General features: G+C 39.0%; 1 protein-coding gene across 1 annotated transcript; it reads left to right on the forward strand.

Annotated features, from left to right (window-relative positions):
• The first annotated feature begins 6508 nt into the window (after window positions 1-6508).
• LOC117408779 (CDGSH iron-sulfur domain-containing protein 2A-like) lies at window positions 6509-16251 on the forward strand. Its single transcript, XM_034014077.3, has 3 exons — window positions 6509-6783; window positions 12268-12482; window positions 14631-16251. Exons 1-3 carry the CDS (start codon window positions 6681-6683, stop codon window positions 14718-14720), a joined length of 408 nt encoding a protein of 135 aa, XP_033869968.1. The 5' UTR covers window positions 6509-6680; the 3' UTR covers window positions 14721-16251.
• The last annotated feature ends 350 nt before the right edge of the window (window positions 16252-16601 follow it).

Consider the following 16601-nt stretch of genomic DNA (forward strand, 5'->3'; position numbering starts at 1 on the left):
TTTGTGCGTCTTACCTTTGAGTGACGCAGAGAAACAGAAGTATGAACCAATAAAAAAAGCCTTTGAACAGCACTGCATGGGGAAACACAATGTTATTTATGAGAGTGCTAAGTTTAATATGAGTCATGAAAAACAAGGTGAAAATGTGGAGACATTCATCACGGCTGTATATACTGTGACATTATAACTTTGGTGCCCTCCGAGAAGAACTGATTCGGGACAGGATTGTAGTGGGCATACTAGACAGAAGACTTTCAGAATGCCTTCAGGTTAGTCCCAGACTTGACTTTAGCTAAAGCCATACAGATCGCTTGGCAAAATGAAACAGTCAGGAAACAAAAAACATTACTGTGTGGAAGCTCAACTGCAGAGCCGTCTGCAAACAATGTGGATGCAATAGGGTTGAAGACTACGAAGGCACATAAGTTTCAGAAAATCTATGGCACGCACAGAAAATCCTAACACAAACCTCACAACAAGACAGGCCCTACACAGACAGTAAAAGAGTTTGGGCGCTGTGGCAGCGGAAGAAAACAGTCATGGAAAGACTGCCCAGCCAGGGAGGCAGAGTGTCATAAATGCCACAAGGGACACTTTGCAGTAGCATGCCGTTCTGCTCGTCTAATAGACACCATCACACAACAGACTAAACCTGAATTGAAGGATGAGGATTTTGCATTCCTTGGCAAAGTGGCAACAATTGCAGCAACAGAATGGAGTGAGAGTTTTCTTAAATGGAGACACGCTGGAGTTTAAGCTTGACACAGGAGCTGCTGTGACCACGATCCCTGCGGAAAAGTTTAAACAGGAGCGAGACGGCAACCTGATGAAAGCAAACAAAGTCCTGTATGGGCCAGGTAACAATGTCTTGGATGTTCAAGGGTACTTTAGGAGCATGTTAGCCGTAAAAGGGAATAGCACTGCCCAAGATGTCTGTGGTTTCCAGACTGTCAAAGCCGCTGCTTGGCCTGCCGGCAATTGAAGCACTACACTTCAGGAGAATTTTCTTACCACCTACCCAACAGTGTTCAATTGACTGGGGAAGCTCAAAGAGCCCTACAAAACTGAGCTTGAGAAGGGAGCAGCGCGTGCCGATCCCCTTGAAAAGCAAAGTCCATGACTAACTTGATCGCATGGAGAATTTGGGTGTCATATCTAAGTGATGAAGCCCACAGCATGGTGTGCAGATATGGTGGTGGTACCCAAAGTCAATGGCAAGATCAGAATCTGTGTCGAGCTCACTTACCTGAACACATGGGTAAGGAGAGCATGCCATATCCTGCCGTTGGTGGACCAGACGCTAGCAATGCTGTCAGACACGAAGCTGTTCACAAAGCTAGATGCATATTCTAGTTTCTGGCAAATATGCTTTACTCACCACATTCATTACTCCCTTTGGGTCAGTACTGTTTTAACAGGCTACCTTTTGGCATTTCCTCTGCACCCAAACACTTCCAAAGACGGATGTCACAGATGCTGGGGAGACTCACAGAAACAAGCGTTTCAGCAGCTCAAGGAAGAGCTCAGTTCACCCAGAGTGCTAGCACAGTATTCGCCAAATGTTGAAACCAGAGTAGCAGCAGACGTCGTCGTACGTATCCAAAATTCTGAGACCAAGAACAAGACCGCGACGGATATGATAAGACCAAGACCGAGACCGGATATGTTGAAACCGAGACCAAGACCGGTATATATGTAAACTACATAGAAAGTAATATTCAATGGCTCATAGGCTTCAATAATTCTATTCTCATGTTTTCACATACACAAATAGGATTGTGCTTCACAAATTACTTAATCTTTCACATCAGACTTTTAGAAATAAAGCAATACAATGCATTCACTTTTAAAATATTATTATTATTACTACTATTAATATAAGCATGATATAAAATTATACATAGGCTGAAGAATTGTGTTTACTTGATACAACCAGATTACAGTACTGTATTTTGTACATTCTGCTTGAAATGAACTACTGTATCAGAATTGCTGCTTTAAACATTTCATTGCTCAAAAATTGGATGTATTGGTCATATATATATATATATTATATATACACACTGTATATATATATATATATATATATATATATATATATATATATATATATATATATATATTCTATAACAGTGTGAATGCCGGTGCTACAAAAGTGTTCAAAAAAACTTTAAGCATGGGGTGCTTCATCTTGGGATAACTGCATACAAACATCTCTTCCAGTGGAAAACCACAGCGAAGGGGGAAAAAAGAGCAACTCCTGTTAAAGTCCATAGCCACACAGAGTTCTCAATAAAAGCAATGGTATTTATTTCATATCTTTAACACTATACAGCAAACATAGCTTTAGTGACATTACATTTTTTTTTTTTTAAACCCAATTAATTTCATATTGGGCTTACGTTTCTCTGCATTTATTTCTGAGATTTGACCACTGAGCTTGTCTTTAAAACTGTTTCCTAATTTAATCAGGATTATCTAAGAACGACAAAGCGAGTTGAAATATTGTGTTCGCTAGCATTACATACAAGCTATACACATGTAAAATAATTGGCAAGTTTCCCACACCTTCTGACACCTTTGTGTGGCAATGCTTGCACTTTGCCATCCATTTATTATTTTTCTCATCAATTTCAAAATTGAGAAGGCAAATTTATTGCAGAAACTGAAACCAAACTGCATTTTCTTAGATTTGCTGCAATTTTTAATGTAACTACAGTGACTGTTTTAAATCGGTAATTTTGTAGCAAAATATTACTGAAAAATAAACAAACAAAAAAGGAAAAGTCATGCTCACATTCTCTTCTGCTAGTACGGGATTGGCACATCTTCTAATCTCTCTCTAGTCAATCAGTGGCTCGTTGCTATGGTTTTACCCATGGTAAGTGTGTGATCTATGTTGAAAGACGTTAAATGCTACTAGTGCATGGGGTGGGCAATTCCAGTCCTGGAGAGCCGGTGTCCAATCCTGGCTTTTGTTCCAACTGTACCATAAATTAATTAATTGGACCAATTAAGCTTCAAATAAGCACTTAACTGGTCCAGTTAAGTAATTTAGGGTACAGCTGGAACAAAAACCAGGAGGGACACCGGCTCTCCGGGACCAGTATTGCCCACCCCTGTACTAGAGTATTTTACATTTTTTTGTAATTAAACCATATTTGTTGTCATTAATAACTGTTTAAGTCTATGAGTGCATGTGAATTTGGGTGAAAATGAGGATATAAGATAATTAAGCGTATTGTGTGGTCCAGTGGTTAAAAAAGGGCTTGTAACCAGGAGGTCCCCGGTTCAAATCCCACCTCAGCCACTGACTCATTGTGTGACCCTGGGCAAGTCACTTAACCTCCTTGTACTCCGTCTTTTGGGCGAGACGTAATTGTAAGTGACTCTGCAGCTGATGCACAGTTCACACACCCTAGTCCAGGGGTGTGCAATTCCCTCCTGGCTTTTGTTCCAACTGTGTTCTAAATTACTTAATTAGACCAATAATTGGTAATAATTGGTCCAATTAAGTAATTTAGGGCAAGGTTGGAACAAAAGCCAGGAGGGACACCGGCCCTCCAGGACCGGAATCGTGCACCCCTGCCCTAGTCTCTGTAAGTTGCCTTGGATAAAGGCGTCTGCTAAATAAACAAATAATTGTCAAGACTGACATGCCAAGACCGAGATCAAGACCAGATGTGCCGAGACCGAGATCATGACCTAGACCAGATGTGTCGAGATCAAGACCAGACGTGCCGAGACCGAGATCATGACCTAGACCAGATGTGTCAAGATCAAGACCAGACATGCCGAGACCGAGATCATGACCAAGACCAGATGTGCCGAGATCGAGACCAGAATCAAACGTGCCGAGACTGAGATCAAGACCAGACGTGCCGAGACCAAGACCAGAACCAGACGTGCTGAGATCGAGACCAAGACCAAATGTGTCGAGATCGAGATCAAGGCCAGACGTGCCGAGACCGAGACCAAACGTGCTGAGATCGAGATCAAGACCAGACGTGCCGAGACCAAGCCCAGAACCAGACGTGCCGAGATCGAGACCAAGACCAAATGTGTCGAGATCGAGATCAAGGCCAGACGTGCCGAGACCAAACGTGCCGAGATCGAGATCAAGACCAGACGTGCCGAGACCAAGACCAGGACCAGACGTGCCGAGATCAAGACCAGACGTGCCGAGACCGAGACCAAGACCAGAACCAGACGTGCCGAGACCAAGACCTCAAAACGTGATCTTGAGACCAGTCTCGAGACCAAGACCAGCACTCTGATTGGCTGAAACACTTTCCAGCACGGTGATGCAGAGTCGTTATGGGCATGAGAAGGGATGTTGGTGTGGTTCAGTTGTGCGTACCATGTGAAAGATTTTTGGGGGCACTCCTGGTCTCAACAACATTCATCTTGTAGTACAGTATATCATACAATAGTAAATAAAGTCTAATGAGGGCTTGTGAACAAGCTGGCTGGTGGTGACGTCAGGCCAGAAAGTAATGACAACAGTACTGTGAGTAAATGTGCCGGTTTACTGAAAATAATAAATGAACAAAAAGGTTTAACAAAACAGAACAAACACTGACCAAACCAAACACTCAACCACACAACAAGTACAGTGCTGGTGTTGAACCAGCACAAGTGGCAATTGTTTTCTTTTTTTTTGTTTCTCTCCTCTCTCTCTCTCTCTCAAGTACCTCCTCACTGTACACCCAACCCCGTGTGCGTGAAACATTCATTATTTTATGCAGCTGTGCCGAGACTCGATTGCTAATCAATCATTCAATTGAACCTCGGCACAGTCTGCACGTGAACTAATTGTGCACATTCCATTCCCCCAATACGGACTGTGCTCAGAAAATAGCATTATTTATAATTATGTTGTGTCATCATTTGCCTATGCCATTTTCTTAAGAACATAAGAAAGTTTACAAACGAGAGGAGGCCATTCAGCCCATCTTGCTCGTTTGGTTCTTAGTAGCTTATTGATCCCAGAATCTCATCAAGCAGCTTCTTGAAGGATCCCAGGGTGTCGGCTTCAATAACATTACTGGGGAGTTGGTTCCAGACCCTCACAATTCTCTGTGTAAAAAAGTTCCTCCTATCTTCTGTTCTGAATCTGTTCTGAATCTGTTCTGTTCTGTCCTTTATCTAATCTCAATTTGTTACCCCTGGTCCTTGTTTCTTTTTTCAGGTCAAGTCTCCTGGGTCGACATTGTCTATACCTTTTAGGATTTTGAATGTTTGAATCAGATCGCCGCGTAGTCTTCTTTGTTCAAGACTGAATAGATTCAATTCTTTTAGCCTGTCTGCATACAACATGCCTTTTAAACCCGGGATGATTCTGGTTGCTCTTCTTTGCACTCTTTCTAGAGCAGCAATATCCTTTTTGTAACGAGGTGACCAGAACTGAACACAATATTCTAGGTGAGGTCTTACTAATGCATTGTAAAGTTTTAACATTACTTCCCTTGATTTAAATTCAACACTTCTCACAATATATCCGAGCATCTTGTTGGCCTTTTTTATAGCTTCCCCACATTGTCTAGATGAAGACATTTCTGAGTCAACATAAACTCCTAGGTCTTTTTCATAGTTCCCTTCTTCAATTTCAGTATCTCCCATATGATATTTATAATGCACCTTTTTATTGCCTGCATGCAATACTTTACACTTTTCTCTATTAAATGTCATTTACCATGTGTCTGCCCAGTTCTGAATGCTGTCTAGATCATTTTGAATGACCTTTGCTGCTGCAACAGTGTTTGCCACTCCTCCTATTTGTGTCACCTGCAAATTTAACAAGTTTGCTTACAATACCAGAAACTAAATCAATGTAGATTAGAAATAGCAGAGGACCTAATACTGATCCCTGTGGAACACTACTGGTTACCTCACTCCACTTTGAGGTTTCTCCTCTAATCAGTACTCTGTTTTCTACATGTTAACCACTTCCTTGAATCCCTACTGCGTTCAGTTTGAGAATTAATCTTTTATGCAGGACTTTGTCAAAAGCTTTCTGGAAATCTTCATGAGACCTTGGGCAAAAGTCAATTTAAGTTTTTTTGTTTTGCAAAAATCTTTAAAAAAAAAAAAAAAAAAAAAAAAAAGAAGTTTGAGACTGCTCCATTGACTCTCAATGCAAAAATTCTCCCGAGCTCTCTCTATATCCAATAACCCTTTGCAGACACCGTGAAGGAATTAAAGGCAGGGTTGAGTATCTTGGTATAATATCTTTGCTACAGTATATCGAATTATTTTTTCAATCATGGTCAAAAAATTATTTAAAAAAAATGATACAACTTTATTGTTATATGTTACCAAAACGCTGGTGATTTAATTTGTACCTTGTATTAGAGTTGTACGAATAATACATCGATAAACTAGACTCCTGTTAATTCATCCGTAATTAAAAATAGTTGTATAGTGCAAGCATTTAAATTATGTCGCATGGTGACGTCAACCAACCAAAAAGCACCAGGTCTCCCGTATTGTCATTGGTTGTAAATCGCATCTCCCTGGCACGCTTAATTTTGTATCCACAAAAATATTTACGCTAAACTCGGTCCGTTAATTTGAGAATTGATGCTACACTTGCTCTACGAAACTGCGTAGGGAAATGATAGCAAAGGGGCCAGGAAATATGTAACTTCATTGAATTTAGGTTTGTTGAGAGAGTCAAGATGGTGCTTGAAAGTATTACGATGATCATTAAAAAACAACTCCCAGCATATCTCAAGCGGCTACCTTTACCTGAGTCAATCACTGGTTTTGCAAAGCTCACAGGTAAGGAACACATGTTTGTAATTAGCATGTATTGCATTAAAGCCAGAACACAATTTTAGTTAATTAAATAACAAATTGGAACTCAAACCTACGGCCGTGCAACCTTTTAATTTGTATTTCATTTTATGACAAGGTAAACTTTCCTTTTTCTTGTTTAAGACATGTAGAATGACAATGGTTATTTGTTTGCAGTGTCGTGGCATCCTTTTAAAGACTTTAGTAACAAATTTCAATGTGTTACCAAAATACTAGTTAATTGTTCCTCTGGTAAAATAATTGTGATCAGCAATAATAGTGTATGCGGAGCACGAAGTTATTAGACAGCATCATAACGTAGGTTTGGATATAATAGTATTATTGTATGTTTCTTAATTTAAATACTTTTCTTAAGGGCAAACACATTTGTTCAAGGAAATTCATTTACGTGTTACATAACAAGTTATATGAAATGTGTTATTCTATCTATGCGTGCCGATGGTATACCACAGTAAGAAGACTAAAGACTGGGCAGGCGTGAGGCATGCTGGGGAGGTAATGTCTTAGTCTCCAGTGCTGTAAATTATTTATTTTTAAACAGAAACGGATGACCTGGTGTTATAACCTCCCATTTTTAACTAGATAGCCTAATTGTACCACACAGCTGTACAAAAGTTGAGTGGTGGGTCTTGTGCTCATGGATGTAAATTATGTAATCTCTCTGCAATGGGAGTGTTATATTTTGACCTGCTTGTATCTCTGTCATCTTACAAAAGTGGTTGATGCATAAAAGGCAAGTATATTGGCATGTCAGATAACGAAGTGCTAGGATAGACACTAAGATAATTGCTTTGCTGTTACTGGTGATATCAACCGTCTGTCTTACATTCAGAATATTACACCAGAGTGTATATAGGTTGAACCAGCTGACATTGATTAAGTTTTGCATGTAGTGATAATCCATCAGCAAATGTTTAAAGAAATGCCACCACACACTGAATCATTTTTGATTAATTTACTTTATTCACCTTCTGCAATGGAAGATACAAGTTTTTTTCACCCCTCCTGTCCACACAGTAGTAAGTGTCAGTCTTCTCTAAAACAAATGTGTAGCCTACATATTGCTGAAAAAATACTTTTAGCTGGTGAAAGAGTTGGTTTTGGTGCAGCAATAATTGAAAACAGGAAACTTTACTTTGTCACTATTAGTGAAGACATTAAGGTACAGATGAATTGCAATTGTGTTCTAATCCCACTGTGTAATGCTGCAGTATTCCTTTATAAAATAAATAAATAAAAATACATTTGCATTGCCTATAGCAGATCTAGAGATATTGGCCCAGATATTCGAATGGTTTGCGCACCACACAGAGGGTTAATGCGCGTCGCAAATGACTGTTATGCGCAAAATGTACCATATTCAAAACTTCTTTTTGCGTGCCACAATCCGTTTTGCGCCGTGCACAGATATGTATGCATAGCGCAATTTGGCGTGAGTGGACGACAATTTGCGAGATCCTGCCATGTTCGAAAGTGTGTGCCAAGCACAAAACCAGTTTTGCGAGGCACAAAATAACGCTTTTAAAAAGCAAGCCTTAACTCCGCGCACATCACTCCAGCACTCTCACCCAATCACTGAAGTGAAATGCAGGCACTTTCTGATGTATTACAACAATGGAAAACACCCAGCGATCATACAAGGTTCTATATAATGATTATATACAAAACAACGATTGTGACAGCAGCATGACTAGTGTTAATACATATTTAAAAAATAAACAGGGAAGCTGCAATCATGATCGTTCTTTCAGACCGAAAGAAAACTAATCACTTTCCCAAGCACGCTTTCATGATGCTGAAAGAATAACTCCCAAAACAGAATGAAGAGTACATCGCGGTATCATAGTACATACCATCGGTGTGTAACATAGACCGAGCATAGACCGAGTTTTTGAAGGAACTCGGCAGGTAGGTTGGCCCAAACATCTTGGAGAACTAACCACAGTTCTTCAGTGGATTTAGGCAGCCTCAGTTGCTTCTCTCTCTTCATGTAATCCCAGACAGACTCGATGATGTTGAAATCAGGGCTCTGTGGGGGCCATACCATCACTTCCAGGACTCCTTGTTCTTCTTTACGCTGAAGATAGTTCTTAATGACTTTCGCTGTATGTTTGGGGTCGTTGTCATGCTGCAGAATAAATTTGGGGCCAATCAGATGCCTCCCTGATGGTATTGCATGATGGATAAGTATCTGCCTGTACTTCTCAGCATTGAGGAGACCATTCATTCTGACCAAATCCCCAACTCCATTTGCAGAAATGCAGCCCCAAACTTGCAAGGAACCTCCACCATGCTTCACTGTTGCCTGCAGACACTCATTCGTGTACCGCTCTCCAGCCCTTCGGCAAACAAACTGCCTTCTGCTACAGCCAAATATTTCAGATTTTGACTCATCAGTCCAGAGCACCTGCTGCCATTTTTCTGCACCCCAGTTCCTGTGTTTTCGTTCAAAGTTGAGTCGCTTGGCCTTGTTTCCACGTCGGAGGTATGGCTTTTTGGCCGCAAGTCTTCCATGAAGGCCACTTCTGACCAGACTTCTCCAGACAGTAGATGGGTGTACCAGGGTCCCACTGTTTTCTGCCAATTCTGAGCTGATGGCACTGCTGGACATCTTCCGATTGCGAGGGAAGTAAGCATGATGTGTCTTTCATCTGCTGCAGTAAGTTTCCTTGGCGGACCACTGCGTCTACGGTCCTCAACGTTGCCCGTTTCTTTGTGCTTCTTCAAAAGAGCTTGGACAGCACATCTGGAAACCCCTGTCTGCCTTGAAATTTCTGAAATTATTACCTTGTGTCTTGTTGCTGTGCTCAGTCTTGCCATGGTGTATGACTTTTGACAGTAAACTGTCTTCAGCAATCTCACCTTGTTAGCTGAGTTTGGCTGTTCCTCACCCAGTTTTATTCCTCCTACACAGCTGTTTCTGTTTAAGTTAATGATTGTGTTTCAACCTACATATTGAATTGATGATCATTAGCACCTGTCTGGTATAATTGTTTAATCATACACCTGACTATATGCCTACAAAATCCCTGACTTTGTGCAAGTGTACCTAGAAGAATTGATGCTGTTTTGAAGGCAAAGGGTGGTCACACCAAATATGGATTTGATTTAGATTTTTCTTCTGTTCACTCACTTTGCATTTAGTTAATTGATAAATATAATCTATTAACATGTCTATTTTTGAAAGCATTCTTACTTTACAGCATTTTTTCACACCTGCCTAAAAATTTACTGTATATAAATATATATATATATATAACAACATCCGAAGAATCCGACCCTTCCTCACCAACTATGCTACGCAGCTCCTGGTCCAGGCCCTGGTACTCTCCCGCCTAGACTACTGCAACTCCCTCCTGGCTGGCCTCCCTGCGTCCGCCACCCGTCCGCTCCAGCTCATCCAGAACTCTGCTGCCCGCCTGGTGTTCTCTCTGCCTCGCTTCGCCCACGCTACTCCACTACTCCGCTCGCTCCACTGGCTCCCGATCACCGCTTGCATCCAGTTCAAGACTCTTGTACTAGCCTACAGATGCCTTGACCAGACTGCACCCAGCTACCTCCAGACCCTCATCTCTCCCTACACCCCCACTCGACCTCTCCGCTCCGCCTGCACTAGAAGACTAGCTCTACCTCCGCTACGCTCCCCTGCCTCCAGAGCCCGCTCCTTCTCCACCCTTGCTCCCCAGTGGTGGAATGACCTTCCTACAGATGTCAGGACTGCCCAGTCCCTGACCACATTCCGGCGCCTCCTTAAGACTCACCTCTTCAAAGAGCACCTGTAGAACTCCTCTGTTTGTATCCTGGGACACTATCACCCTTCATGTAAATGTGCTTTATTTTGCTCTTATCTGCCCCCTATTTTACTGCATTTAATCCTGTACTTCAGAATACTGTAATCTGCCAAGTGTTTAACCTGTAGTACTTTGTATTTAATCACATCCTGATGTAACTATCACTATTTAATCATATCCTGATGTAACTATCACTATTATCTGCTGTATTATTGAATTGTGGTTTGTCACACTTGTACCTTGCTTGAACAAAAGTTATTGTATTCTTGCTCTTATTGTATTACTTGTATTGTAACACTTGAAATGTATTTGTTTACGATTGTAAGTCGCCCTGGATAAGGGCGTCTGCTAAGAAATAAATAATAATAATATATATACACACACACACACATATATATACACTATATATATATATATTTATTATGAACCTGCTGCACTCTCCACGGTTCGTTTGCCCCTTTAAATGCAGACCCAGACACAGATTTAAAGTTTTAAAGCGCTGTCGTGCTATATTTTAGTAATACAAAATAAAAATAAACTAAAACAAACACCTAGCTCTTTTCAAGCACTAACGAAACATAAACAGAAATCGGAACCTAAACTATAAAACAGGACAGCTAAGTTGTTTACCTGTTAAACAAAACCAAACAAACAAAAACACACAGTTTCTTCACAATTAACAAAAGGTTTTACACTACCTTTCTCTTCACGACTGACTGACTGACTGACTGACTGACTGACTGGCTGGCTGGCTGGCTGGACACACACACACAGAGCAGCCCCAAATAGAGTGCTTCCTTTCTTTATATACCCTGCACCTGGCTCTAATTTACAATGGTAGCCAGGTGCAGGTGATAATTAACTAATAAAACAATTAACAAACAATTAAACAAATACGTTTCTGGCAGGGAGGATTTTCACAGTATCACAGTATATAGGCTATAAAAAAACAGGTGATTCCCGCTGGATTATTAATATTATTAATTATTGTTGTTTGTTGTTGTTTTTAATGTATGTATATATTTTCTTATCCAGGGTGATTTACAGATCTTATATAAAAAAAAAAAACACATTACAAAAATCAGATCAGTCCAGACACGAAGCAATAGTGTTTTGATGAGCATGATCACGGCTAATACCGAGAAAGAAAAAAAAAAAACGGATGGTACTGTAACAGAAAACAAGAAAGTCAAAAATGTAAATGAATTAGAATAGGTAACATGTACTCATATTTGTGTGACACCTGTCAAAATTATGGAGGCAGAAGTAGAGAAATCATAAACTTACTTCCCAGCGACGCTCCGGTCAAGAGTCCAGAGCCCTAACCACAACTCCACACTGCTGCCCTTTTTACTGTAGTACTACAACATAGCAGTATCTGGTGAATTCTTATTAACTTATGTATTAAGCCAAGAAAATATCGTTTACTCAAAAATAAGCATTTAGCTGAAAAATGATAAAAAAAATATAGGAAATACATCTTGTACTGATTTCTAATTGTCATCTAAGACTAGATAGTTATTCTCTGATTCACACATGGTAATATTTTCTATCTGAGTAGCTCTCAATCACGTAGCACACTTTAATCAGTAAATTCGAAAGTATTAGAAAATATGACTGAAATTTAACTAAAAGGTTTCTTTTTTGGTGATTTTAGTTTCAGAGTGGTTGCACTTACTACCCTTGCTTGGTGTTCTCGCACTGCTTGGGTATCTTACCATCCGCCCCTTCCTGCCAAAGAAAAAGCTACAGAAAGACAGCCTAATTAACCTGAAGATTCAAAAGGAAAACCCTAAAGTGGTAAATGAAATTGACATTGAGGATCTAAAAAGCACAAATGCCTGCTACTGCAGGTGTTGGCGTTCAAAAACGGTAAGATTTTTTTTTTTTTACAGCTTTAAAATAACTGCATGGAAAATGACACTAGGCTTAATTCTTCACTTTTTCGGTATACCACCCTAGAAAATATAACTCCACTCAAAACTGCAGACCAATTAACAAATTGTAAATACTTAAATAGATCTATATTTATTTTGATTCATTTTTCAGTGCAAGACCTTGACATATTTATTTTGTATAGTAAATTAAAAGACTTAAGAATAAATGGCTTTAAAATGTCATTTTAATTGGCCCTATGTACATTTTAAATCAGTCCATGCATTGCATTAATTTAATTACATTTATCTTGCCACGATACTATTTTGTGCAAGTTTGCTCTCTTAGTTACTGTAGTTTTCTGTATAGAGCACAGAATGCAAATATAAGGCTCAGGTGAGTCCTATTAACAATAACACAGAAAGCAAACTTAGTGCTTTGGCTTAAATATGGTTTAAATCGAGATCTTTTTTTTATGTAAGTGAAACATATTTTTCATATTGGCTCTTTGTCACAAAGTCTATTTCTGTCCTGTATTAAATTCTTCTAGACTTAATATAAATAGTCAAAATTGTGTATATGATATTATTCTCTACAATTGTGAGTCAATCAGTAACATAACAAAACTGCTTAGAATCCAGCAATACATTTAGGGCCACATTTATAAAGCATTTACCACCATGCTGAGTTAAAAAAAAAAAAAAAAAAGACAACAAAACTTTAAAAAACTTGAAGTAAATCCAATAACCAATGCATGTACTTTAGTTGGTTCTTGTTATTTTTGCAACAGACTTAGCACAAAGCTAAATGCTTTGGGGAATTAACCCACTGTTTCTACACCACATTTACTTCCCTAATTCTTTATTTGTGTCCCTTGTCTCATTTTTTTATTTGCACTTGTGCAAGTGCTGCAGGGTTTTATGCTGAAGTTATCTGAGATATTTCTCATATAGTCTGAGCAACTCTTTAGTTCTAGTTGCAAGTTTTTCTTTCACCATAGATATATGCTAGATTAGTGTCTGTATAGTTGCAAGAGCCAGTACTGTGGCAAGAGCTAGTGCTGTGAATTGCCGGCAATACAAAATATCTTTATTCACAGCCAATACTCACTTGATGGTACTGGCTTTTACACTTTGCTTATGTATGTGATATATACTGTATATGGTGAAAGGGGATCTGGCAACTAAGCTGCTCCTGAACACAAGTCAAAACACCTGTGCATATATAAGACAATAAAACACAGTATTTGAGCAATTGAAACCCCCAATCTTTGTGAATAAGGTAATACACTTTAACATAGTGCTCCATATTTACATGTTAAAACTTGACAGGGTTAGTATAAAGTGGTATAAAATAATACCATCTTGCAGGCCCCACGCTTGCATAATTAGCCAGGTGTTCTAATGAGTCAGTACATATTAAGTTAGTAGCAGTTCATTTTTTCTAAAGGATTTGGGAAAGATTACTTCTTAAAAGAACACACTTTAGGTGTTTACTTCCCTAGACCATAAAGCATGGCGTTCTTATTTTTAATATTTCACCTTGTTGGTTTATAGCAACTAAAATAATCTATTTTTTGAACTTTGTAACTTCTGTATAGTTGATCCGTAGAAAGTTGTCTCTGCGACTGTTTCTAAGTGGGATTCTATTTTACCAATAACTGACATGCAGAAACCATTCTTTAGTACCTGATTCGGTTGGCTTTTGCTAGACTGAGTGTGATTAGCTTCTGTGGAGACACGTCCTATAGGAAAGCAATTTAGTTCAGGAAGAACTAGTTTGCCTCATATACATCTTCTTGTGTCACCTACAACAACTTTACCTGTCAAACTTATGAAACCTGCAACCACTTTCTGTGTCAGAGTGAAGCATACTTGTGGAGTGGTTTCAGTGTACACGTGGAAAGTGTAGTGAGTTCACTATACGAAAAAGGACTGAGCTCAGAGTGGTTCATTGGACGTTTGTAAAATGTAACATTATTTCTATACTTTATAACCTGAGGAACAGAGATTAAGGGATGCCTCAACATACTTGTTTTTGTGCACGTTGTATGTTACAAACAGCTGTATTTTCATATTTCACACATCTTTTATGTGTCATTACTATTGTCAGCTTTTAAAATAACACTATTCTTTCCTGTTTCAGTTTCCTGTGTGTGATAAATCCCACATAAAGCACAATGAGCTGACTGGCGATAATGTGGGTCCACTGATTCTCAAGAAGAAAGTTTCATAAGACTCGATGTTGCCTGGGATCCATCATAGTTTCTTTACTGATGTAGTTAAAAGTGATTTGAAGTGTTGTATGCGTGCTTGTGTGTGTTTTGTTTGTTTTGGTAGACGGATTATAATTCTGCACACCATCGTAAGTGTCTTCATTCATGTGTCTCTAAAGACTGTAGTAAACCATGCTGATACAAAAACAGTTTCTTAGTCAGTGTTAGGATTATGTTAAAATACACACTCGGGGCTTTAAATTAATGCTGGCCATATAAATACTTGGTACTAATTAGGAAGTGTACTCCTGAGAATTAATGAAATACTGTATACTGCAGCTTACTTGATTGTAGTAGAAAAACTGCTATTCACTAAACTTAGCTTTCAGATTGTGGTAATGAAAAAGAATGGTTTTGAAATACCTAAAATATACAATATTGTGTTTACTGTGGTGTATTTAATATTGTAAATAACAGAACTCACTCACTTAAACTTGTTTTATACTGAAACAATAAATGGGGACATGTACAGTAAAAAACATAAGAGCTGGCTGTATTACATGATCTCCAATCAGGACTCCACTACCTAACACTGAGCATGCGAGCTGCAACATGCTATTCCCCATATTACAACTGTACACAATTAGAGGTGCGGTCACCAATTCCATACACAGCATTTGCAAAATATCTCAAATATAAAATGCTGAGTTCATTGCAGTCATCAGCGGCATAGATTAACCATTCAACCGAATGAGGCAACAAATAAGTGAGTACAGCCATTAAGTTACTGTTTTAGTATCACTTTAGTGTCTTAACAAGTTGTTGTATTTTAAGCAGTTGAATATGGTAGCAACCAGCTTCCTCCTAAAGTGACACCCAACAATTAGATTTAGACAGTGCATGTATTATACTATTGCTATATACAGTAGTATGCCTTTATATATCCATCGCCCCCTGTCAGTAGTATGTTTACAGGGCATGGGCATAAAATAATGCCCTAAACATATTGTAGTCCAGGTGGAGTTTTGGATTTGTTTTCCCCAAAATGTTCTTAAGTTGTCTTAGTACTGTATCTGTATGCTTTTCAGAACGAGAGCTTCCTTTCTAAACCCCCATAATTTATTAAGATAGGTTCTTTAGTATGATAGTCATAATACAAAGTATTGGGCCCAGGAGGAAGGCCTATAATTCCAGGGCAGCAGTGTGAAGTAGTGGTTAGGGCTCTGGACTCTTGACCGGAGGGTTGTGGGTTCAATCCCAGGTGGGGGACACTGCTGCTGTACCCTTGAGCAAGGTACTTTACCTAGATTGTTCCAGTAAAAACCCAACTGTATAAATGGGTAATTGTATGTAAAAATAATGTGATATCATGTAACAATTGTAAGTCGCCCTGGATAAGTGTGTCTGCTAATAAATAAATAATAATAATTGTGAATATGAAAATAAAGAAAGTCCATTGTTTCAGAAGTCATGGAAATGTCTTTATGCTTCTTGTACTTGAAGATGACTGTAAAAAAACAAACAAAATAAAACAATAGATGATTAAATTAACTTTTGAAATCATTGTGAATATTAGTTTGAAAAATGCATAATATTTTCCTATTTGTGTTTACATAATACCTACAACCTTGTCACACCAATTGTATAAGAAGTAATACAATCCTGGGCTGGCAATGGAACGTGAAGCAATGTGATTGGTCGAGCAAGGTTCCAGCTGTCCGTATATTGGACAGAGCCTTGTCACATTTGAAATTACTGTGCTGCCTCACAGAATTTAAAGTACCATCTTGTTTACGGTTACAGATGTACAGTAACTATAAAACTGAGTGACCACTTACCAGCAGAACAATCCTAAAGTAGTAAGTAGACATGCCGACTTGGATGAAGAACAATTAAATGAA

The sequence above is a fragment of the Acipenser ruthenus genome, chromosome 2 (assembly GCF_902713425.1).
Source record: "Acipenser ruthenus chromosome 2, fAciRut3.2 maternal haplotype, whole genome shotgun sequence".
NCBI classification, from domain to species: domain Eukaryota; kingdom Metazoa; phylum Chordata; class Actinopteri; order Acipenseriformes; family Acipenseridae; genus Acipenser; species Acipenser ruthenus.

Coding starts and splice junctions, on each gene's coding strand:
- LOC117408779 (XM_034014077.3), top strand. CDS start 6,681: ATGGTGCTTGAAAGTATTACGATGATCATTAAAAAACAACTCCCAGCA. Junction 6,784..12,267: donor TGGTTTTGCAAAGCTCACAG/GTAAGGAACACA, acceptor TGGTGATTTTAG/TTTCAGAGTGGTTGCACTTA. Junction 12,483..14,630: donor GGTGTTGGCGTTCAAAAACG/GTAAGATTTTTT, acceptor TTCCTGTTTCAG/TTTCCTGTGTGTGATAAATC.